General features: G+C 41.5%; 1 protein-coding gene and 1 long non-coding RNA gene across 11 annotated transcripts in view; one reads left to right on the plus strand and one right to left on the minus strand.

The window, feature by feature from the left end:
- The first annotated feature begins 42 nt into the window (after positions 1-42).
- LOC123381729 lies at positions 43-1,546 on the plus strand. Its single transcript, XR_006589083.1, has 2 exons — positions 43-271; positions 440-1,546. It is a non-coding gene; the product is annotated as an uncharacterized LOC123381729 (long non-coding RNA).
- Positions 1,547-4,227: 2,681 nt separating this feature from the next.
- Positions 4,228-25,485, minus strand: part of TUT7 (terminal uridylyl transferase 7) — a 63,162-nt gene continuing 41,904 nt past the window's right edge. For 6 of the 10 annotated variants that reach the window (XM_019815832.3, XM_019815835.3, XM_019815833.3 and 3 more), the window contains exons 23-29: positions 22,419-22,466; positions 22,241-22,332; positions 20,264-20,379; positions 18,827-19,152; positions 16,787-16,863; positions 16,364-16,427; positions 4,228-5,288 (exon numbers count right to left, since the gene is read on the minus strand). In XM_019815832.3, coding sequence (XP_019671391.2) covers positions 5,221-5,288; positions 16,364-16,427; positions 16,787-16,863; positions 18,827-19,152; positions 20,264-20,379; positions 22,241-22,332; positions 22,419-22,466 — 791 coding nt within the window. In that variant the 3' untranslated portion in view covers positions 4,228-5,220. Of the gene's footprint in view, positions 5,289-16,363; positions 16,428-16,786; positions 16,864-18,826; positions 19,153-20,263; positions 20,404-22,240; positions 22,333-22,418; positions 22,467-25,485 lie in introns of those variants that run through there. The other 4 variants (XM_019815838.3, XM_003995455.6, XM_045043501.1 and 1 more) reach the window with 4 other exon arrangements.

Raw genomic sequence — 25,485 nt, forward strand, 5'->3', positions numbered from 1 at the left:
TGTGAGTGACGGACAGAGGGCGGGGCGCGGAGCTCCGGCCATGGACACGTGACTTGATAGGCGCAAGGGCCCGGGGGCAAGGTTGTCTTTGCAAGGACGGCCTCCGCGCTACGTGGGGAGTGGGGCTGGGGCGCGCAGAACGCCTGCACTTGTGGACTCTGGAGGCGTGTCGCTCCACCACCTGCCCCTGGGCAAGATGCGGCGTCACTCCTTAAGAACGCTGAGCCACGAGCGCTGGTACTCTCCAAAGCAGAAGGGTTCCGAGGCGCAGGTACACACGTTGGTCTTCCTTTTGGTTCAGCTAGGCAGTTCTTAAGAGCATGGACTTACCGCAGAATTGCGAAATAAACAACCCAAATACTCACCAGGCTACCTCCTCACCGCAGGCTGTACTGCACCGGATGTTGGAAGATGGTGCTAATGCAAGTTTCGCTTTTAGGTGCTGACTTTGGAACGCCGACCAACCCGAAGATGTGATTGGACAGATCTGTCAACATTCATAGCGAGAACCATTCCGTAAGATTGGTTGAACGCCTGTTTGTCAGACCTTGTAGTGGCTGCTCAGGGCCTCCTGCCTTTTAATTCTCCAAGTACACCTAAGCTTTAGGCATTATACCAGGCATGCACTCACAGGAAGCCTGGTCAATGGAGGGTCCAGGAAAGAATGAGAGATCCTGGAGAACAGAAGTGCTGCAGGGTTAGCAGTAGGGGGGAGGAGGAGAACATAAAGGATGGGTGGCTTTTCTCGTGGAAGTGCTAGAGGTAGAGGGGAAAAGTAGGATCTGTGGAATGGTGATGGCGAGGAAAGATTCTTGCTCAGTGTTTTGATGTGAAAAGAACTAATCAGTGTGTTTTAGAGCCCAATTTATCTTTCATCCCCTAGAGCCTATAGGTTTGGATGGTTCAGAATTCCCTTAGGTAGTTCTGTCTCCCTGCTACTGAAATAGAACTGCACGACAGCAAGAGAATGGTTATCTTTGCCTCTAAGCCCTCTAAGCACGAAAGAAGCAGTGAGATTAGGCGATGGTAGTATGGTGGGTTTGTATCTTGGCTTCCTCTCCCTAGCTCGGTGATTTGGGACGGGGTATTTTACTTCTTGTGCCCTTCCTCTTACTGATGCTATGAAGACTAAATGGAAAGCCCTTAGAAGATTGTATGGCACCTAAGTACTAGGAACTCAATAAAGGTTGCTAGTTATTCATGGATAAAGATGTCATATACTGTGAAACCGTGGAACCACAGCGGTGGATACACATGCCATTCCACATTTGTCTAAACCCATAGAACGTGTCACACCAAGAATGAATCCTAATGTAAACAACGGACTTTGGGCGATAATGTTGTGTCCACATAGGCTGTCAGTTCTAACAAATACCCGACCCTGGTGCAGGATGTGGATAGTGGAGGGTTTTGGCTTGTGTGGGGACAGGGGTATCTGGGAATTCTGTACTTTCCATTGTTTTGTTGTGAACCTAAAACTGCTCTGAAAAATAGTGTTAATAAAACGTAAAAAAAAAAAAAAAGCCATGTATCATTCTTAATTATTGAAATATCATTATGCAGTCATGTAGCACGTTACAGGTTTCAAAAGCACCCTCGAGGGGCGCCTGGGTGGCTCCGTCGGTTAAGCACCGACTTCGGCTCAGGTCAGGATCTCACGGTTCGTGAGTTCGAGCCAGGCGTCTGGCTCTGTGCTGACAGCTGGGAGCCTGGAGCCTGCTTCGGATTCTGTGTCTCCCTCTTTCTCTGGCCCTCCCCTGCTCATGCTGTCTCCCTCTCAAAAAAATAAATAAACATTAAAAAAAAATTTAAAGCACCCTCGAGCACATAGTCTCATAGCAGCCTCACCGTTTTTTTTAGGCAGGTGTATTGGCATAGCTAGTTTAAAAATGATACATAAACTCTGGCCTTTTAGTAGGGTGTGCCAGAAAGTATTTTTAAAATCTAGTTCTAAATGTTCTGATTCAAGATCCCATGTATGCTTGATTCGTTCATCTATTTAATACACACTACTCAGTTTTGTTTTAACTTGGCTGGCTGTTTTGCATGTGAGTGGTAAGTCCCATAATCTACTTGTTCGTGGGTCAGGCATACCTACTGTTATTTTAAACTGGTGTAGGTGGCTGAGCTAAACTGGCGTTAGAAGAAAGTTTTCACGACTGTGTAAGAAATATGTGAGCGCCCTTATCTCAGGGCAGCAGCTGCCCTGGGGTGTCAGGAGGCGGCCGTAGTTAACTGCTGAAGGAGTTGGCAAGCTGGAACCACATTTAGATTCCCACCAATAGGAAGGACTTAAAATAGGGAAATGTTTAACACTGTGCACTTTGGCCCTTAGTTTCAGGGTTCTAGACGTTAAAGTGTTTTCCTAGTAAGACCTCCCTTGAGCATCACTGCTCTGTGAAAGGGCAGATATGCTTTGCATTTTGCAGGCAAGGAAACTGAACTGCGCAGAGAGAGGCTACGGGGATTGCCACAGTCTGCTGGAAAACTGGCAGAGCCAGACCCTAATGAAGTCTAGAATTCCACCCGGTGAAATGCGCTAAATTCTTGACGGCTGCTGTGTAAACACACCTGCTTTCAAAGAAAAAAGTACTGAGCGCATCTTCATGGTTTTATCGGAGTTTTGTTGAATACTATTTTCTTGTCAACAAATTTCTTTTTTTTTGCCTGTAACACTATGAACCCTTTTGACCTTCCTACCCAGGATTTTTTCCACTCAGGACCTTTTTTTTTTTAAATAAAACCATTTGTGAAACACATTTGAAAATGAAAAGTATACTGAAGTCATGTCAGAACATTTTAGTAACATCTCAGAAAGTGCGCACACTGTTGATACGTACGCGCTGAGCAAGGGATTAAAACATGTAGACCGGGGATGGAAGAATAGATTTCATCTTCCTGTTTGTTCCCGAGAGGAGGAGGAAAGGAGAAGTGGGCTAGTGGAGCCTTCGTGGAGCCTGCTGAGAGACAGGCCAGCTGCGCCTCAGGGGCTGGCCTCAGCGTGGGGCAGATGCGGCTGTCCCCTGGCTGGGGCGCTGAGAAGGGGCTGTGACCAGGCCCATGCCAAGGGAGCAAAGAACCTAGGGTCATCCATTCTCCAGGGCTGGTAAACACTGGTCACTGTCCCGTCGATCCAGTGTGAGGGACTGAAATCTAGCACAGGAATTAGAATAAAATGTAGGAAGCTTTTTAACATTCTCAAAAAGATAGAAGAAAACATGGTTTCCATAAAGAGGAAGATAATTAAAATTGAGAGGAAAGGGAAGGTGGCTGAAATAAGCTGAAGACAATTATAAATGAAATGACAAAATCCACATGAGAAACAGCAAACAGCAGAATGACACCAAAAATCCAGTCACTCATGTGGAGATTAAATTTGAAAAGTGTTCCTAGCATGGAGAAAGAGGAATACTGAAAAAAAGACAAAAGCATTTTTGAGAAAAAAAAAAAAAATTAAGAACACACGTTCCCAAGATGGAAAAAACCCAACAACCAAAAAACCAAACTGGGCTAGAGATACATGGGATTTGCTTTGGTTTCAGACAAAAGTCACTGACACAAAACTTATAGGGATAAACAAACACTGGAGCATCCAAGCAGAAAAATAAAACCTACCAGGAAACAAAAATTAGGCCGGTCTCTGATTTCTGGTATCAGGCCAGAAGACCGCATCACTAAGCTTTCCAAAGAAAGTGTGACGAGAAGTGTGTGCCCGGTCAAGCTCACTTTCAAGTTGAAGGCAAGAGAAATCAGAAGAGGAGCAGCTGAGGAAAGTCACGGGGAGCAGCTTCGGCCCCGGGTACATAATTCATGCTTTACTTCAGGAGTTTGGGTTCGTTAAAGCTGAGTAAGGAACGATCGCCGATCCTACCACAACTTGCCCAGATTCTGTAGTTCCTGGCGATAGGATTCTTCCTTAACTGGAATATGTCTTCCGGTAGGTGAAAAGAAGGGCTCACAGATGTCTTATTTTCCGAGCCCTCTCCTACCTGGGAACGCTTGCCCAGCAAACACCCTCTCCGTCCTTCTCTGTTTCCATCCCCCCAAGTCTGTGCCTCTCCCCTGCGCGTTCCCAGAGCTTGGCGCACAGTGGGGCCGATGGCCAGCAGCTGGCATGAGCACGAGGAGAGGGGGCGCCAGATGAAGAGGAGCAGTTCTGTACTGCCCTCCCTCCATCCGGTTTCCTCACGACATTAGGACTCTCGCTAGAAAGGAATGTGGATAAAATTACAGGTTGAAATTCTGATTTTATTTCAAAATGATAAATAAACCGAGGCATAGTTCTGGCCACGTACTACTTCTGGAAGGGCTTGTGGAGTTAGAGAAACAGTTCCAGGAGGGCTCCAGTCAGACCCCAAAATGACACCAACCAAACTTGTGATTGGCAGAGATGGCCTCTTTCATCTTCAGGGAGTTTTAAAAGGTCTCCACCCTAATTTCGGAGTATCATAAAAAGTAAAAAGCACTTCTATATTTTGTCGTTTTTCCTTTGAAAATGTTTTTAGCAGCAAACAGGACTATTCGTTTCCCTTACTTCATTTGTAGGAGCATAGTAATTTTATGTCAACTTAAAATTAGAGAGGGGGAAAAAAACCAAAGCCCCTCAGTGGCGCTGCATACTCCGGAAGGCTCACACAAATATGTACTCGTGTTCGCGTCATCACTTCTACAAATATCAATGAAATCGGCTTGTAAATCGTAGTAAGTACAGTAGTAGCGGTTCACACATATTTGATATGCTTTCACACAAGGATTCAGTAAACAACAATAAATATAATCTCCCCTCTTCAAAACAAAAAAGGGATTTATAGATGGAAAAAAAGGGGTAATTTACTAGGGGTTTATCAGCACACCAGTTTTAGTGTGCTCTGAAAGAATTAAAAACCATGAAATTGTATTCACTGAATACTGGCCCACAATTATGCTTTTTTTTTTTTTTTTAAACCTGGCTTAAAAAAAAAATAAAACCTGGCTTAAATACATACGTCATGGCTTTCTCTTAAAATCCTTATATCTATGGGGATTTGTCGTAGGTTAAGACTCTATTAATTTTTTTTTCCTCATTAACAATTTCATTAAGTTAAAAAAAAAAAATCTGACATTTCCCTAGAGTGTTAAGTAGAAGCCTGATCTACACTGCTGTGTCCTGTGAAATGAACCTAATTTCAAAGAGAATGGGACCGCCTGAGTGGCCATTTAGAGTGCTGCATTTTCCTTCCCTCATGATTCCTGCTGGGTCCTCTTCGCTGAGGCTTTTCCCTGAGTCATATATTTACTGGAAAGGCTACCTAGAGGGGGGGAAGAAACAAAACCCAACATAAATAAAACAAGCCTCACTTTATCACAAAAGCCATAAGATTACTTCTTATTATTCATTATTTACAGAAACTTTTCACACTGGCATTGGTCACTTGTTTTGAATTGAGTGAGTAGGGCTAGGTATAAAAAGGGCACGTATGGAACATGATCAATTAAACACACACCTAGTCAAAATTCTTTCTAAAGGCAGGCAAGTTGCTAGAGTGACATCATTCTAATACAGTGGCGTGTTCATTACGTCCGTATCGGTGCAGAAGGTCAGTGGACTTTTCAAAACCCCTGCTTTGCATAGATCAGTGTCTTCGTTTCCAACCACACAGAACAGATTGCAAAAAACTCTTTGGTTAGAAATAAATATCTTGCATCACTACTTTGTGGATATGAACCTGTGGATGGTCACATTCTAGCAATAACTTATGGATGTAAAAAGGAAAAAAAAACATTTATTATATTTACAGAAGGACAGAAATGTAGATTACTAATTAAAACCATACTACAGAACAGTTAATAAGTCTTGTTCTGGAGCATAAACAAATAGATCAATGAAACAAGAAAACTGAAAATCCTTAAGTGATTACATATAAGAAAGTAGTATATGCCAAGGGTTGCATTTTTAACCAATGAGGTAAAGTATGGATTGTTCAATAACTGGTAACGTGTCAAATAAGTATTTTGGGAGAAAGGGGGCTTAGGTATCTTTCTTACAACATATCCTTCCTCTCCACACAATTCCAAATGAATTAAATCTGAGAATTAAACAGAAGAGAGTCACAGTGTAAGAAGTAGTGAATATTTATATAATTTTGGGGTGGGGAAGTTTCCTAAGCTTTACCTATGAAAAAGGCTTGCTATGCTTACTACTAAAGAATTTACAAGTCAATAGGGAAAAGATGAACACCAACATACAGCTGGGAAAATGAAAAGCAATTTTGGGAAGAGGAAAAAAAAAAGCAGGAGTATATATAACAAACATTCAGTATCATTGGGTGATCAAAGGAATGCAAATTAAAATAATTTTTGATCACCAAATTGAAGGAAGATCAGAAGGACAGAGAGGTGGGTAGGAATTTTGCTAAATGAATAGTCATAGAAACCTAATAATAACTTAAGTATGCAAATAACTTAAATGTCCAAAACTTGTGATATGGCTAATGGAATATGAGGTATGCATAGGACAATTAATAACATAAAAAGTTATAAAACCACATGAATAGTATTTTCGTAAACATGAAAAATTAAAAACAAATGAAAAATCCCATCAATCATGTTTGGTGCCTCATTCCTTATCTGTAAAATGTGGGCCCTTACACCTATCCGCATTGGGATTATTGTGAAGAGTAGATCAATTAATACAGATAAAACAACTAAACAGTACCTGGGGTACACAGAAAGTACTCAATAAATGTTAGCCATTATTAGTGCATTGATAGAAAAAGATGGGAAGACTTTACTTCCAAAACCTAAATAGTAGTTATGCTCTAGAATTAGGTATAAATGGCTCTTTTTTCTTTATTTTGCTTAACTATCTACATTTTCTAAGGTAAACATATTAAGTATGCAAATAGAAATTTATGCCCCACAGAAGCAAACTTTTCAAAGCATAGCATCTAGATGATCAACTCATAGTGAAAAATGAGTGCTATCAGGAAGAAGCAAAGCATTCTCCTGTGGTATTTATACCCTAGAGTATCTACAGGCAACAAATCTTTGATATTCTGAACCGCCCAAAGTATCTAGGATCGACTTTTCATTCAAGCGACAAAAAGTTTATATCACTACACTTCATACTGTACGTACAATCCAGATGGGTTAAAGATCTAAACAGAAAAAGTTTTAAAGGTATTGGAAGAAAATACAGATGGATGTCTTGGAAGAATTTCTTGAAAAAAAAATTTTTTAATGTTTATTTTTGAGAGACAGAACACGAGCAGGGAAGGAAGGAGCAGAGAGAGAGGGAGACACAGAATCCGAAGCAGGCTCTAGGCGCTCGAACCCATGAACCGTGAGATCATGACCTGAGCCAAAGTTGGACGCTTAACTGACTGAGCCACCCAGGTGCCCGAGGAAGAATTTCTTAAAGATGACCCTAAAATCACTGAGCCACATGACCATGAAAACTAATCATGTAAAGTCAATCATTTGATTATCTTAAAATTTAAAACTCTGGAATGGCAACAGACCCAAGTAGAAAGACAAGATATACTAGAGGAAGATACATAGAATGTATATAATAAAGGAGCAGTATTCAGAATAAATGAAGAACACTTACAAATTAATAAGGAAACAATAATGCAACAGGAAAATGGGCAAATGATAGGAACAGAGACTTCACAGAAGAACTCCAACTGGTCAGCAAACAAGTAAGATGGGCTAATGATATGAACAGGCAACTCACAAAAGAATAACTCCAACTGCTTAATAAACAAAAACATCACCACAGTCTAGAAAATACACATGAGAACACCACCAAAGTATTTTTCACCTATCAGGGTTGCTGGTGGGAGTGGCAATTATTTCAACCAATAATTGACCATATCTAACTAAACTGAAAATGCACATATGTAATGACTCAACAGTTTGACTTCTAGGTATAAAAACTATAGAATCGCTCATATATGCTCAAGGAGACTCAGAAAAGAATGTTCACTACAGCACTGTTTATAGTAACAAAAAAACAAATGCAACCTAAATGCTCACGTGCTAGGTAATGTATAAAATATTCTGTATTCATACATGGAATACTGGAAAGAAAATAAAACTAAATGTATAAATAGCAATATATATTAATTTCAAAATTACTTCATTAAATAGATATGAAAAAGCAGGTTGTAGAACATTCTTATTACATGGTATAATACATCATTTAAATTAAAAAAATCACCAAGGACACATTCGTTAAAGGCTACATATGCAAGTTTAGAAAAGAACTGGAAGAACATCTGAATGCATAACAGATGCCTCTGGGGTGGAGGGGACACGATGCATGGAGTGGGTATGGGATGGTAGTCAAAGGGGACTTGTACCATCTTAATGATCTTTTATTAAAAAAAGATTGAAAAGAACATGTGAAAAAAATAAAGTCCATTCTCTAATAGATGGCTTCTATCTGTATCTTTACATTTTCTCCAAAATGTTCACAAACTACTCTTTTCTAAGAATAGTACTAACAGTCTTATTACTGCATCCCCTATATATAAAAATACATCTCCTGGAACCTGAAGAAGTTTCATATAAAAAATGTGCATGTAAAAACGTAAAACCACCAGAAATAAAACGTGGATGAACTTTCATGTAATGAGGGGCAAGAACAAGAAATTTACAAAACTATAAGCATGACTTGAAAGGACCTGAAAGTTGGCTAGATGAAACTACTAAACCAAACAAGCAAGTGACTACGTGGCAAAACGAATCATAAATGAGGCTGAAAGAATAATAAACTGGGATGGTAGCGGTGAAGGACAGAACATGTGACAAAACATGTATGGCTTTCTATGTGGAAAGAGCTAAAAAACAAAGATGAATACCCTAATTGAAAAACACAGAAACATTAAGAAATACAAATGAAAACATGAAAAATATGAGCCTTCAATGGAGGATACAAGCCAATTGGCAAAAGGGGCTGTTGCCATGACGTGAGGGTAGGGGAAACAGGCTGTCGGGGACTCCCTGGGATTGTCAGTAATCCCGTTTTGGCATTGCTGGCATCACTGTGAAAACGTGCATACTTTTTAACCTATCGCTCTTCTGACTAGGAATTTATCCTGAGGAAGTAACTAGGCAAATGTGCCTGATAGAGTTTTATATAAACAGTGGTCTTGAAACTCGGGCACGTGTATTACTGAGCCAATGGAACAGGACAAGAGGGCAGGGAGCTTGAGGGGACTTGACGGCAGTGTTCCAAGGCTCTGGGCTGGTTCTCAGGAGGCACACCTGTCTTTCATTCACAGTTCTTCTCCTACTTTAAAAAAGAGTGGCATGTCTCCTACTCATCCAAATATTAATGTGGTATGTGGATCTGGGGTGATGAAATGCTGGTATCTGTGGTCAGTGTGAATGCTTCTAATAAAAACCCCAAATTTTTAGCTTTCATAAAATTACACTGATAGCTGTGATCATCAAAAATTACTTCCTGATGATACACTACTATGTAATTTTTGGGCATTTAGTTAAAAAGAAATGACAATAACTGAGTGGCACTGCTGTAAAACATCTTCCATTCCCTGAAAAAGTATCTGTTATTTTTAGTATCCTATCATAGAGACTACTGAGGTTTCTCCACGGTTGCCAACTATAAAAACAAAAGATTCAGGGAAAAAAAATGGTTAAGGAACATCGTTTCATTCCTGCAATAAGTAGTATTGATCCAACAATACATGAATGCATGGAGAACTCCCATCTATCTCACTGAATGGCCGTCACATTTGGTACGTGAATATAAAAATTTTGGGGGGCGCCTGAGTGGCTCAGTTAGTTGAGCATCCGACTCTTGATTTCAGCTCAGGTCATGATCTCACAGTCATGGGATCAAGCCCTGTGTCGGGCTCCACACAGAGCATGGAGCCTGCTTAAAATTCTCTCTCTGCCCCATCTCTGACTTGTGCAAAAAAAAACAAAAAACAAAAAAAAAAAAAAAACAAAAAAAAACCAGTTTTTTCACCCATAAAAAGGTCATTTTTAATGAAAATTTGTTAACATTTGATCAATTATATATTCTAATGCAAAACTCAATTTAGAAATTTTTATACTTTGACAAAGATCATAACGATCCAATGTATGTATAAATATTTTTGTTACAGATGAGTAGGATAGGCTGATTAATAAAATGCTTGAATTTTAATCTTTTTTTCTAGGATTTTAATAAAAAAAATTTTTTTACGTTTATTATTTTTGAGACAGAGTGTGGCAGAGACAAAGGGGGACAGAGGATCCGAAGCAGGCTATGCGCTGACAGCAGAGAAGCATGATGTGGGTCTTGAACTCATGAACCGCAGATCATGACCTAGGCTGAGAGGTCAGAGGCTTAACTGACGGAGCCACCCAGGCGCCCCTTAAAATTTTATTTTTAAGGAATCTCTATATTCAACATGGGGCTTGAACTTATAACCCTGAGATCAAGAGTCGCATGCTCTACCGACTGAGTCACCTGGGTGCTCCTAAAATGCTTGAAATATATATGATAAAAATATACCACCTTAAGATGGAAGTAAAACAAAGGAATTCAAGGAGGAAAGTAAAATGATATAAAATTTCTGCCTGTTAAACAGCTGTAAATGAATAGTAGCTCATATGAAAAAGCATATTAATTTCATTTGAAACATTTAAGGCTAATTGAGAAGTTTTATTTTAAAATGTCAATATTTATTTTAATTTTTTTTTCAACGTTTATTTATTTTTGGGACAGAGAGAGACAGAGCATGAACGGGGGAGGGGCAGAGAGAGAGGGAGACACAGAATTGGAAACAGGCTCCAGGCTCTGAGCCATCAGCCCAGGGCCTGACACGGGGCTCGAACTCACGGACCGCGAGATCGTGACCTGGCTGAAGTCGGACGCTTAACCGACTGCGCCACCCAGGCGCCCCGTCAATATTTATTTTAAAAGACCCTGGGCGTTATATACTTTGCAATTCTAATGAAAAATTTAGATATCAACTTAAAAATATATGAGATGTATGGGTTTTCTCCATTTTGGGGGAAGAATATGAAAGCAAAAACGTCCTGGAAGACACTGACATACCAAATATTTGAAAATAGCTAGTCCATTAATAAGGAATGATTAAATAAATGGTATATTCACATACTGGAATATCAAAAAGGGTATCAAAAAGAATGATCTGTATTCAATAAGGTCTCCCCATATTGTTTACAAAGGTACTTCTGTTATTATATTTTTTAAGAGATTTTGTTTTTAAGTAATCTCTACACCCAACTTGGGACTTGAACTTACAACTCTGAGATCGAGAGTCACATGCTCTACTGACTGAGCCAGCCAGGTGCCCTTATCATAAAGACCCCCCCCCCTTTTTTTTTTTTCAGTAGGCTTTTAAATTCTGGTCAAGGAAAAAAGTTATACTAGTATATATACATCATTATGAGGGAGAAAAGATACCACCAATCTCTTACAACATCTCCAGTTTTTAAGATTTCAAACCTCTGGAATAAATGAAGAGACAGATGTAGTTTCTTTTTGTTGAAATGTAATTTTCTTTGCAAAATAGGGGAGGATTAAGGAATAGAAAAATGTTAGTTTTTTGAGATTCTCATACTGAATAAATTGTTACACGTAAACCAGAGTAATTCACTTAAGCATAAAAATCAGTTGATGGCTATGGTTCTACAACCTCCACGTACTCCTGTTTTTTTTGTTAAAAACTTCCATTATACATTTGTCCTCTAAGTTAGAAGAGGTAAGTAACAGTGGGGCAGGTTTTGTTTACAACAGTTAACAAGGCAGTGATAACTTGAGGGATAATATGTGCCAGGTGCTGTGTGAAGGGCTTTCTGTAGATGAAATTAATCCTTACAATTGTCCTGTGAGATGTTAGCCCCAATTTATGAATAAGGAAACTGAGGCACAGAGGTTCAGTAAGCCAGCAAATGGTTGGGCTGTACTTCAAACTCAAGTATGTCTGACCTGAAAGCTCATATTCTTGACCATTCTCCCACTTAGTTTTCCTTGTTCTTTCAAAATGTGTACACCTCTTATCAACAAGACTCACCGGACATCTAAGGCATTGTGGCAGCTGTGTGTGTGAGGTGGGGGGGGGGGGGGTCACAGTGAAGAACACGGGAATTCACCGAACTGTCTATCCACCGCTCTTCCCATTTGGGAGTTAAGAATTCTATACAGCCTAGTAGAAAGGAATGGAAAGTCAGGAAAGAGAACTTGGCCGAGTGCTTATTATGGGCTGGGTGTTTGAATCTCAGGGTCTGATGGGCTAAATGGTGCCGTCAGCACTGGTAGATGAGACGTCTGGAGCCCAGAGAAGCCGGGCTCTTGCCTACGGCCAATAAGGCTAATAGGAGAGAACAGGGGCTGTCCTACCAGCAGCTCGCTGGGGGGCTACCCGTGCACCACACATTCAGCACTGTGGAAAAGAGCAGCTCTGGGGAAATTTAATACTACTTACAGTCGAGACATATTTCAGATTTATAATATAGATAATTTGGGTAAATACACTGTGGGTAAATTTGACAAGTCTTAATAGCTATCATATACTTACTTGAAGAGTTCAATTAAGATCGATTTTAACCACCCATTAATGTTTTCTTTTTTTTTCTGGTATGAAGTAGACATATTTATTGTAATAATTTTTCTTCTGTAGCAAATGCAAGTTTTAAGTTTTACAGTTGCTCAAAATGTTTATAAATATGCAAGTCTTATGCAGAAGATAATTACAGTAATCCTTATTGTCAACTGGTAATGCCATTTCCAGGTATATGTCCGGATGTCCAACATCTGTATTCTTCCCCCACTTACAAACAATTTATAAAATCAGAATAAACTTCTGCATTCAAGATGTGTAAAAACCTTCAGCAGGAGCTATGCTGACGGATGCAGTTAGGAGCATTGATGCAATCACCATCCCTACAAACTTCTGTGCTGCTTGCTACACACAGGTGCTGTCCCAGTGCTTTCACATGGATTTCTCAACATCCCTACAAGTCAGGGATGATTATCCCCTTGTAACAGATGAGGAAACTGAGTCAAGTAGAGGCTAAGCAGGTTTTTCAAGATCACAGAGCTAGAAATCACACCCTGCAATCTGCCTGTAGAGGTGATGTTCTTCAACACCCTGACCTTAGCAAAAGGAACATCTTGATGAAGCAAGGATCGGTATTTTTCCTATGTGTAATGTTCTGGAAGTATCTGTTCAAGGCTGAATCTCGTAAAAACAACATTCTTTTGGCTTGTTTACATACGGTAACTCTGTGACCCTTAAACTCTCGCAGGATCTATGGGAAGTGATCCCACAAACGGCAGTGGGTCTGTTTCCCACATCTGGCTTTCAGACGCTGCTTGTCACCCTCCTCCTCTGTCCTTCGTGGTTGCTCTCACTGTCCATCAAATTGGCTCACGACAGGGCCCCGTTCCCATTTCACTTCTGTTTGATTTTGGAGGTTTCCCACTAGAACTCTTCTTGTTTTTACATCCATGCATTCCACTGAGAACAATTACATCTTCCCTGGAAACAGCTGCTCCTGCGTTTTCTCATAGAGCCTCCTGAGTCCTTTACCTTTTCGCACACCATTCCCTTTTTAGGTAAGGGGAGTAATTCTCTCAAGATTTCTGGTTCTTTCTCTTTGAATCACCTGACCTCTGTACCAACCTAACACCCATTCCTCTTAAATTGTAATCGTAAAGAGATTTGAGGTCACTTCACATGTTTTCTACAATCATTACACAAAACAGACCAAAAAAACCCAAAAAACCCTAAAATTCACATGGCATAAAAAGAAATGCCTAATCCTATTATTGTATATACTTGAGATACTTCATCTCCATCCTGACAGAAATGGAAGTAGCTAAATAATTTCATTATTCCATTTATTTTTCTCTTGTTAACAACATTCCAAGTAGAGACAACCAAACACTCCTTGTCTGGAACTCTCTTTGCTTTCCCAGGGTGGGGTCACTGCGCCCCAGCTTATTTCAGCCTGGGTGGGTGAGCGCAGGGAGGCACTCTCTCTACCGCGGGGGTTCAGAAGGCTGCCCCGGAATCGGGAGCGCTATTTCTCAGTGACGGTAGAGACAGCTTGTCTCTTCACATTCTAACTAACACAGCCACTCTCCAATCTAAAAACAGTGTGCCCACATTACACATGCAACATATATGGACTGAGCATAAAATATTGAGTTGCTTTACACTACATACAAAAATGTCGTTATATCAATGAAGTTTTAAAATTTCAGAAACTATATAATCAAGTTAAAAAGACTACACGTGCTCTATTTGCTTATACAATTTCCCTTCTTTAAACCTACTTTATTGAAACACACACACACACACACACACACACACACACACACGGCAAAGTTACTAAGAGGGTCTTCAGGCCAGAACTCAGAATATTTGTATCAAGTTTAAAGTTTCATCCCTTCTTACTAAAAAAGTATCTCAGTATATTAAAGTTACTTTGTTTTTCCTCCCACCACCCCTCAATTTCTCCCCTTCCCTTTCAGGATCAAAAGCATACTTGAACACCAGAAAGGCCTTCAGAGCCTCCTGATCTTGCCGTCCTTTGAGCATCTGTCCACAGGCCTGGCAGGCCGGAAAGGATGCTGGGAGGTCTGGTTGCCCAGACTGGTTCCAGCGCTTCTCACCAGAAATCCCTGCAATCAGGTTTTTGTCCTCTCCACTCCAGAGGCAGGGCTCTTTTCCGACTCACTGGTGACTTCTGCACTGCCACATGCAATGCTTACTGATCAGTCTACACCGCCCCAGACTTCCCAGCAGCAGCACCCACACATGGCCAAGCCCTTCTCTGAGGCCCCTTTTCCACTGGACTCCAGGAGCCGGCTCACTTGTTCCCTCACTGACCGTCTTCTGTCAGTCTCCTTTGTTTATTTTGAGCCTCTGAATGCTTTTCTCTTTTTGTTCTGTGTTTACCTCGGAGGCGATCCCACTCCTACCCAGGCCTTCAAATACTATCTCTGCCCTGACAATACTCAAGTCTCTATCTTCAGCCTAGGCCTCTGCTCTGAACGCCCAGTTCGTACATCTCATTGGCTACCTGGCATCTCTACTCAAACACACAGCGGCCAAATTTACATGGCTAAGGCTGGACTCTTTGTCCCCAAATCTGTTCTTCCTCTTTCTCTGCACAGGAAGTCCCACTTCTGGTCTTCTAGTTGCTCAGGCCAAAAATCGTAGTGTCATCTCGGGTGCATTCTGTCCTATGCAATCATCCAACCCAGCAACAGACCATGTTGGCACCACCTTCAGAATATCCAGAGCGTGACCAGTCCTCGAGTGCCCTGCTGCTTCCACCTGAGTGTGAGCCAGTGCCGGCTCTCCCCTAAGCTCCAGCAGGAGCCTCCTCGTGGCTCTGTTGCCACCCTCACCTCTGCCCAGCAGACTTTTACAACGGGAACCTTTGCCATCAGAATTCCCACAATACCGCCTGTGCTCCAAAGCCTCCAAAAGCTGTCCATCTCAGGGAGAGAAAGAAAGCCATCCCTGCCAGCGCTCAAGGCACCTCATGATCCAGATCCATCTACCCTGACCTCGCCTACCACCCCTCCCTGCTCACGTCACTCAGTGACACGGGGGGACAATGTGGTTTTCGTTCTGTGGTAACAGTCTAACTCCAACTTCCCCTAACTTGCCCCTCTTTTTATTTCTTTGTGTAAATGTTACTTCATCAGAGACGCCACAGTCCTATCCAGCATTCCCTTCCCCTTCCCTGCTTTGTGTTTCTTAGCACCTGTTGCCATAGGGAATATTTACGCCTCTCTTCTGACAAGGATGTGGAGTAAACGAGAGAAGGGGCTGGTCCACTGCTGTATTGTCAGTGTTGAGGCCCATATTCTGTGCTTAGAGGCTGGGCGGTAGGGGGGTGGTGGCTTAATCACTATTTGTTGAAGGAATGAATAAATGATGCAGCCGAGAGAAGGAGAGGGAGGGGGGCGGAGAGGGAGAGGGAGAGAGAGATAGAGAGAGAGAGAGAGAGAGGAGTTCAGGCCAACAATTTCTTTCTTTCCTTACTTTTGTGTATGGTAGATAGTCTCATGAGGAGAACATACTGCTGACAAGACAGTGGCAATTTCAAATCAGAAACAAAAAGCGTGGAAGAGGAACAAATAATTAAAGGCTATGGTTCTTACTTAGGGGTGATATAGGAACCACCTTAGAGCACAGGCTCTAGCCTAACCTCTGAAGGGTGGGGGGAGGGCAGCTGTATTTGTAAAAGTTCCCCAAGTGATTCTGACGTCCAGTCCCTGTTAAAACCACATACTCAAAGGAAGCATCTCAAAAGGCATGTGGTAAACTATGCAATAAATAAAATAACACACATTTGTTTGTTTTTTTTTAAACCCACATACCTGACTGGGGACTCAAAAATATGGTTGTTTTTTGTTTCTTTTTGTCTTCATGTAAAAGCACTGCCTAAAAAATGAAATAGACTGGTTTACAAAATCGAAAGGAAGAGCATCTGAAACAGCCTTAAAATCGTAACCATATCCAGAGAGGGCTGAAATTAGGCGTGTGGAAGGCAGAACTCTGCAAGTTAATTGAAAAGCAAGACAGAGACTCAGGAGCCCTGGAAGCGCCCCTGCCATCGGCACACAGCAAGCCTCACCACACGCGGCGCGGGGGTGCTGAGGGAGGAGCCAGGAGCGTTAGCCAGAAGGAAGAGGCCAGGGCCTGGGGCGCCCAGCACCTCGCCGAGGACTAGCACTCGGGGAAGTGCGTGCTGACAGACAGATGAGCCAAGGGCCTCCTGCTCAGGTCTGAGCTAGGTTTACCTGAGCAAATGTGCCAGTTGGTCTCAAGGGACTAGGTGGAGAAGGGGATCCAAACACACAATCTGATTTAGACATACCTGAGGAAAAAATTAGCACTTTTTGTTCTCACTGTAAAATGAAAGCAGTAGCCCCGTTTTCAAGCTCTCACAGAACATTTTTCTGTGGATGTGACAGAAGTTCCCACTGAGTATACTGTGTGGACAAAATAACGTATTTGAAGAAACGCGAGGGGGCAGCATAATTTTCGGACAGGAAGAAGCAACTGATTTACTCTGAGTTGCTGCTGGAGGAAACGCCCCGTTCTCTCCTCCCACTCCCCCCTTCCTATCTACCCATCCCTGCCCCGGGATCCCCCTGGCTCTCCTTGACTTGCTGCTACTGCCCCTGCAGCCTTCCAGAAGCGCCGCTCTACCTGGAGAACTTCACTAGTAGACAACGTAGAACTTGCTACCCACTGGGAGCGAGGAACCCATCAAAGCTGGGGGGATGCAGGGGCATCCCTTCACCTCTGTGTTGTACCCAAGAGGAGCACGATGATAATGTGCTTCGTGCTACTAGTAAACACACACCGCCCGTTCTTCAGAAGGGTCTACAAAAATAACTGGTCGAACTTCATTACGTCTTATCTGTGCTGTTTCCAGTTTCCTCATCTGTAAACTGGGGTTATCGATACCGCCTCTCATGGGGCTGGGGAGAAAATCAGAAGAGACTGCCCGCGTAAAGTACTTAAACTAGTGCCCGACTGAGTGAACGTTAGCTGTGGCTATTATTTTGATTTCTCTTAAATAGACTTACTCTTATAATCATAAAAGATCTGGTCTATGTAGCACGTCAGGGCACAACGAGTTTGAATTTAAATTTGTCTGAGTCCCTTAGAAGCAGGGCAAGCTGTAACTTCCATAAGCACTGAAGTCCCATTTTAAAACCAATAATTAAATAATTTAAAAATATACTTTCCATATAAAGCTCCTTTAAAAAAAAATAAGTGCTCTAAAAATCTTGTCTTTAAAAAAAGAGACACTATATTGCTGCTATGATATAATAAAACGGAAGAGAGGTACGAGGGTTCCAGGGACAATGACCGTAGAGTACTTTAAGGGAATTGTCAGCAGTGCTGACTTTTTTCCACTGTCCATACACATATGCAATTGAGGACAAACATGAAAGGTTACTACTTTAATCTAGAAAATGACTTCCCCGGGTTTCTCTTCTATGCCAATCAGATTCCATCCACTCTCTCAGGTTTGTTCGGAGAAACAAAGTGAGGGTGTGTAAACCGCTCTGTAAATCCTAACTTTTTATACGTACACAGAAGGTACCCCCACTGCTAACAGTCTGTTAAAAAGATGCCCAGAGTGGACGCTTTACCCATTTAAGAGAAAGGGTCAATGCAGATCCAACAACTCAAAGGGACAAGAAGTATGGATGATTTTCAAGTATGGACTGGTCATCTATCTTTCCTCATCGTAAGAATAACTCTGCTCGCTGCAGGAAAGTATTAAAACAGTCACATCCTCCTCTCTTCCGCGGTTAGAACCACCAGTCGCCGTGTAACAGAGTTCCTTTCAGTGCCTTTTCTAGGCATGTGCATGTACACAGGTAAAGAGAAGTACCAGTGGCTCACTATCCACCGCGTGGGGTCCTGACATGATTCTGCTGTGCCTCCCCCACGGCCAATCAGTGCTTCCACTTCCAAAGTGCACCTACTGAGAAGTGAAGCTCAAGAGGCGGCATGTTTTCTGGTCACTCGGGCTAGGGTTTCTAGGCACTGGGGATGACTGGGTTTTCCACTCACTGATCATCTTAGAAAAGTCAACCAAATGACTTTTATAAGCCTCTAAATGAAACCGGGAATAAGTTTAAGACATCTAGAAGGTCAGGGTTAAAGAAGAGGGAGGGTTCGCTTTCTTCAAAACGAAATCTTCCTCAGTAAGTAGGTTTGTTAAAGAAATAAATATATCTAAAATAGTAAAGGGCTTTAAAAGAGAGATTTCCCTTGAGATGCCAGGGCAAACATCGAGGTATGACCGGTATCCATACCTGCAGAGCCTTTAAATTGCGGGCATTCCTTTTTAATGTGCCCTTCTCTTCCACAAATAAAACAACGTTTTTCTCGTAAGTCTTTGTCATCCTGCCTCTTCCATTTTTCCACCGGTGGCCTGAGGATTTTCTCTCTGCCCAGGTCGACAGCTGTCCTCACTGGCTTGGCTTTCTGGGGCGTGCACTGCACGGGCTTCTCTTCTTTTGTCAACACGTCCCTCTCTGTGTGCTTGTTCTGAATGTCTTTGTCCTCTTTGCTCCTCTTCTCTTTGTTCTCAGGGTATCTTTGGTTCAGGGTATCTTCCTGATCACGCCGCCGCCTCACTCTAGAAGATGATATAACACCAGTAGGAAAAATCTAGACAGACACCTGACCAAATATTAAGAGCACTCCAGGTTTGGGAGATGACCAGAAACAGAAAGTGTCAGAGGGGAAAACAAGAATTTAACAAATGTTAAGTCCATCTGCTCTATCAAGAAGCAACCTCAGGGTGATGGTGTAGGTTTTCTTTTTGATTTTCACAGTTACTCTAGTGCCATAAAACCAGGGTTTGCAGTTAGTGGAACTCCCTGGGTTAGTACCCTACTGTGATACGGATGTGATGAAACTCGAATTCTCCTGGGGGTGAATTCTTGAAATTCTGCGGCCCATTCTTTACTAGGCACTAGAAATTTAAGCCATGGAAGTTCCAGTTCACAAGGAAACAAGGGTTAGGAGATTTATGTTCTTAAAACGTTAAAAACATTTCTTTCTTGTCGTATCAGTGATCAGTGACTATTATCTCAATAAAAAACCAAACTACTAAATAAGAGCCTCAAATTCTAGATGGTGCCTTATTTTAAGTAGCCTGTTTTTCAAATGAGTACTGTTGTCCAGCTAAGACCACACCACCCAAAACAACAGTTCGTCCCAAGCAAGCAACCCAAACCTCCCCCCTCCCCGACCCTCCTGCAAACATCACCAGAAGCATGGTGACCAAACTGAGCGGCTTCGCCACGGCAATTATTAAGGGTTAAACTGCATACAAGTGAAGGGTCCTATCTGGCAATAAACTGTAGACGAGTCTGGTACAGCTCAGTTCCTGTACACTGGAAGTGTCACTGATGTCCTGAAGGAACTCATTTCACTTTTCTCATCTCTTCTTTCACCCCTGTTGGAGAGGCCGGTGACCGAATGGCTGAGTAACAACTGGGGCAGTGACCAAAATGAGGAAAGGGGACCAGGCCTGGAAGACTGTTATCTGGAAACTCGAGGGACTTCTGGTCATCCGTGCTTAAAGGCGTGTTTTAAATCACTTCATATTCATTGCAAAAAATCATTTATCTGAGAACTGCTGGATTTAACACAAGTTTATTTTCTGTTACAACAGAACCTCATTTAAAAATTGGTACAATAAGAAAGTAAAACAGAACCACCCCTTTTGAACACGGACTTACTTTCTCCTCATAGGACAATCCTTCATGAAGTGTCCAATTTTCCCACAAATTCGGCAACATCTATCATTTGGTGCCAGCTCTCCTTCAGTTAGCACTTCTGGATCAAAAAAGTATTCCTAGCGGAACATACATATAGAAAACTATGAACGATTAATGTGAGGTCAAAACACAACAACTAACCAGGTATCGATCGGAAAACTTCTTTTGAATAACGATTACTATACTGCTTAGGGACAGTTTTACCTAAATTTCATGTTGGTTTATTCCTTTTCATCCCGCGGCCCACAGTTTCACCCTAACCATAAAGGGAGCCTGTTTTTCCAGGACATTTCTACACGAGAGCATCACCCATGCCCGTGAGTCAGCTTCCCCAGGACGCGGGGGAAGCCGCGGCCAGCTAAGAAGGCTTCGCTTTCTCATAAAATGAAAAGGCTAGAACCCAATAAATTGAGGATTATGATTTGCATTACACAGACTACATAGAGCAAAAGAAAGGAGCCATGTGTTGTTGCTTTGTTTTGTTGTGGCTTTGGAGAAACATATCAAAAGGAAGGGAAGACAATGGCTGGAGTGAAGCCTCCTTGCCACTGAAATTAAGGTGAGGACCGGAAGGGAGCACGGCCATCACCTGAGAGCCTGTAAGAAATCCAAGTCTTGGGCCCTACCCTAATCCCCTGGATTAGAATCCCCAAGGACAAAACCCCCAAGAAGATCTGCTGGATCAAGTTTCAGAAGCCTTGGCGTAGAGGGCAGCCATGGCATATCTAGCCAAAACGAGACGCACAGACACGATCCAGTGCTGAGGATACCCCCATACTCTTAATACACTCATATGCTTCAGGCTCGTTTAAAAAGTCTTTATAAAGAAAATTAGTGAAGGAAAAAAAAATTTTATTTTTAACAGAAAACCCTCTAGTTTTTGCTCACTGAAGGGAATTTTTGTGCAATTTGGCTTTGTTTTCAAAAAAAATTTTTTTTTCAACGTTTATTTATTTTTGGGACAGAGAGAGACAGAGCATGAATGGGGGAGGGGCAGAGAGAGAGGGAGACACAGAATCGGAAACAGGCTCCAGGCTCTGAGCCATCAGCCCAGAGCCTGACGCGGGGCTTGAACTCACGGACCGCGAGATCGTGACCTGGCTGAAGTTGGACGCTTAACCGACTGTGCCACCCAGGTGCCCCAATTTGGCTTTGTTTTTAATGAGTCTGGTCCCATAAAAATCTTGAGTATCAGGTTATAGGACACCAGCGAGCTTGCCAGCACAAGTGACACTGACTCTCTCCTGGTCCCACTAAGAGATGCATTGCTCTCAAGTAGACTGAAGGATCTAGACTTCATATGAGCAGGTGGAGGACCCTTAGTTGTGTGCGAGCTGGGCTTGGCACAGGCTGGCACGGAGCTGAATGCTGCTGGAACAGCAGTGCCATCTATGTGCGTTACCAAGGAAAAGCAGCAGCGCCAAAAGGCCTATTTTCCCACCCAAATTCCACGTGTGGCTGTTTCTCCCTGTTCTCCTGATAAATGGCCTCAGAACTGGGATGTTTAGAAAAAGGGATTCTAAAGGGAATTAGTAAAGGGATTACTTTGTATTGCAACTGTTTATCTTGGCTAGCTTCGCCAGACTTTCAAGAGTATTTATTACTGGAGTCATGTGTACAAACTAGGTGCTTAATAAAGGCTTTTACTTTTTATTTATTTTTCAAATAAACTTAAAAAAAGTATTTTTTAATGTTTATTCACTTCTGGGAGAGAGACAGAGCATGCGTGGGGGAGAGGCAGAGAGAGAGAGGGAGACAAAGAATCTGAAGCAGGCTCCAGGCTCTGACCTATCAGCACAGAGCCTGATGCGGGGCTCGAACTCGTGAACCATGAGATTGTGACCTGAGCTGAAGTCAGATGCTTAACCAACTGAGTCACCCAGGTGCCCTAATAAAGGCTTTTAGAATTGTTTTTTGGTATTTCCAAAGGACACTTACCATTTTTGACGGGTAGTCCTTCGGAAATCCTTTGACTGGAATACCAAACACTCTTCTACCATTAATAAATGCTTTCATTATAAAATTTGTCACTGAGAAGAAAAGAGTTAAAAGTGCTCAGTTAGATGGATTAAAAGGAAAAGGGACCACATTAACATTTATAAACAAAGCAACTTACTTTTCCTCGATAATCCAGCTCCAAGATTGTGATTCAAATCAAAGGGATCTACATAAAAACAAATTAATGAGAACAAAAAAGATAATGAAATAGGAAATGCCACTATTCATACATTAATGTGTGCATAAAAGACAGAGGAAGTATTACATACTTTATCATTAATAAAAGTACAGTTGACCCTTGAACAATGATAGGAGCACCAACCCCCTACAAGGTCAGAATTCCACACACATATTTAGAGTCCCACAACACTTACTACTAATAGCCTACACTTGACCACAGCCTTTCCTATAACATAGTTGATTAACATATATTTTATATATATATTACATACTACATCCTTATAATAAAGTAAGCTAAAACAAAGAATATGTCGGGGCACTTGGGTGGCTCAGTGGGTTAAGCATCCAACTCTTGGTTTCGGCTTGGGTCATGATCTCATGGTTTGTGAGCTCGAGCCCTATGTCGGGCTCTGTGCTGACAGGTGCAGAGCCTGTTTGGGATTCTCTTTCCCTCTCTCTCCCTGCCCCTCCACTGCTCTGTCTCAAAATAAATTAATAAATTAAAAAAAAAAAAGAAAACATTAAGAAAATCATAAGAGAAAATATATCTACAGTACTGTATTTATTGAAAAAAACTCACATTTAAGTGGACCCACGCAGTTCAAACTCATGTTGTTCAAGAGTCAACTGTGTTAAATGACTTCCTTTTTAATGAGTTTCAAATGTGTAATACAGCTAAGTAATATATATTCCTAAATATAAGTCAAGTGTTTTCTCGAAAGTGTCCATCAGAAAAGAAGGTGTTACTTTATGTTTGATTCTCTATAGACTCCTTCCTATTATGAGGAGTTGCTTCACTTTAAACAACAAAATATTGTTTGGAGAAGACCTATTAATCGAATATTATCTAAGGGTGCTAGTTTGGGAGGCATATAGAGGTCACAAATAGACTTAAAACATTTTAGCACTGGATGTTCCTGCTAACTAACAAGCATTTTAAGGATCACATCAGTCATCCTGGAGATCATAAAACACAAGATAAATTAAGACACACACACACACACACATACACACACACACACACACACACACACACACCTGCCCTATGCTACTCAGACCTCAGTTTTTAGTAAAAGCTTCATGAAGGACTCCCATATGATCTTAAATGTGTGCATCTTAAATGCACTAGGTAGGTATATATATATATGTTGGGTTCTGGAATATTATTTATTAGATGACCCAGAAAGTGGTAGGAAAGATGGGAAAAAATGCTGATGTCAAAGATTTATTCGAGATCTGAATAAATTTGTTCATGAAATAAATGGAGGTAAAGCACTATTTCTAATTTAAAATACTATTTTATGTATGATTTAAAACATACATACATAATAATTCATGCTTTGAATGTTTAATTATTTCCAATAAATGCCTAAAAATATTCAAGAAAAGCAATGGAAAAAAAAACCCCAACCCTTTTTGGGGATTATTAAGAAAATGGAGGACTGCATGCATACAATATATACAAAAAGAATAAAGATGGGGCATCTGGATGGCTCAGCTGGTTAAGTATCCAACTCTTGGATTTCAGCTCAGGTCACGATCTCATGCTTCAAGAGATGGAACCCCATGTTGGGCTCTGCACTGACAGCGTGGAGCCTGCTTGGGATTCTCTCTCTCTCTCTCTCTCTCTCTCTCTCTCTCTCTGGCCCTTCTCCGTTCTTTTTCTCTCTCAAAATAAATAAATAAACATTAAAAAAAAATCTTTGAAAAGGAGTAAAGAAGTAAAATGAGGCATCTTTCTGGTTGTCTGTTATGCTTTTAATGTGCAATAAGTGGGGCACACCATTCGGGATAAAGACTCAGTAGCACGTTACTGGAGTGTAGAAGCCTTCACTCAGTTTGACCCTACACTAACAACTGCTTTCAGAAGGTTACCTTCCTAGTAGGTCTGGTCACATTTTCTTCTGGTAACTTGTACATGTATTTTTGGTTGTTGCTTAATGTAGCAGAGACACTATAATATTAAGCTACTGTACAGTAAAAAACATCACTGTCACCACCACCCCTGGAATTCCTCCATTCTAGAAGAGCTGGTTAAAAGTCTTCCTTCTAAGGGTGCCTGGGTAGCTCAGTTGATTAAGCTTATCTGGCTCTTGATTTCAGCTCAGGTCATGATCTCATAGTTTCATGGGTCCGAGCCCCAAATCGGGCTCTGTGCTAGCGGTGCAGGGGGCCGCTTGGGATTTTCCCTCTTTCTTTGCCCCTCCTCCACTCACGTGCTCACATGCATACTCTTTCTCTCTCAAAATAAATAAATTTTTTAAAAAGTCTTCTTTCTAACTTAGCCTATTACTAATGGTTCATCTGAAAGGAATGTAAAAATTAGAAGATAATGAGACTTCAAAAATTAAAAACAATATATGAACAATTGGAGACGGTAAGGACCCACTGTGATAATGGAAAGGTTTAAGACAAAGTTCTGTTTTTGACATATGACATCCTAAAAAGTTAAAGTCATATCTAAAGCCATAGTGATCTGAATTTAATTTTACAAATGTTCACAGTATCTTAATGCTGCCAATAGGCAGAAGTAATGACGGAAACATAACCTAAAGTAACACACATGATTTAACGAATATAAGTGTATTTCCAAAAAAATAAAAGATTAAAACCAATAAAATATTTTTTAAGCCATTTCTCAGTTCAGTTTTAAACATTTAAACTCCCTTTTGACCCTAAAATTAAAATCCCACAAACTGGAGGGGTGCCTGGGTGGCTCAATCAGTTAAGTGTCCAACTCTTGGTTTTGGCCTTAGGTCATGATCCTGCAGTTGTGGGATCGAGCCCCATGTTGGGCTCCGTGCTGAATGTGAATGCTGCCTGGGATTCTCTTTCTTTCCCTCTGCCCCTCTCCCCCACTCATTCTCGCTCACTCTCTCTCTCAAATTAAACAAACAAAAAATATATAGTAAACAATTGACTACAAACATACATGGCCCACGGATCCTTGCATTCAATGGAAGAAAAGGCTTCAGCATGGGCAAAAGAAATGCCAAAGTTTACAT

The sequence above is a fragment of the Felis catus genome, chromosome D4, assembly GCF_018350175.1.
Source record: "Felis catus isolate Fca126 chromosome D4, F.catus_Fca126_mat1.0, whole genome shotgun sequence".
In the NCBI taxonomy this organism is placed as follows: Eukaryota; Metazoa; Chordata; class Mammalia; order Carnivora; family Felidae; genus Felis; species Felis catus.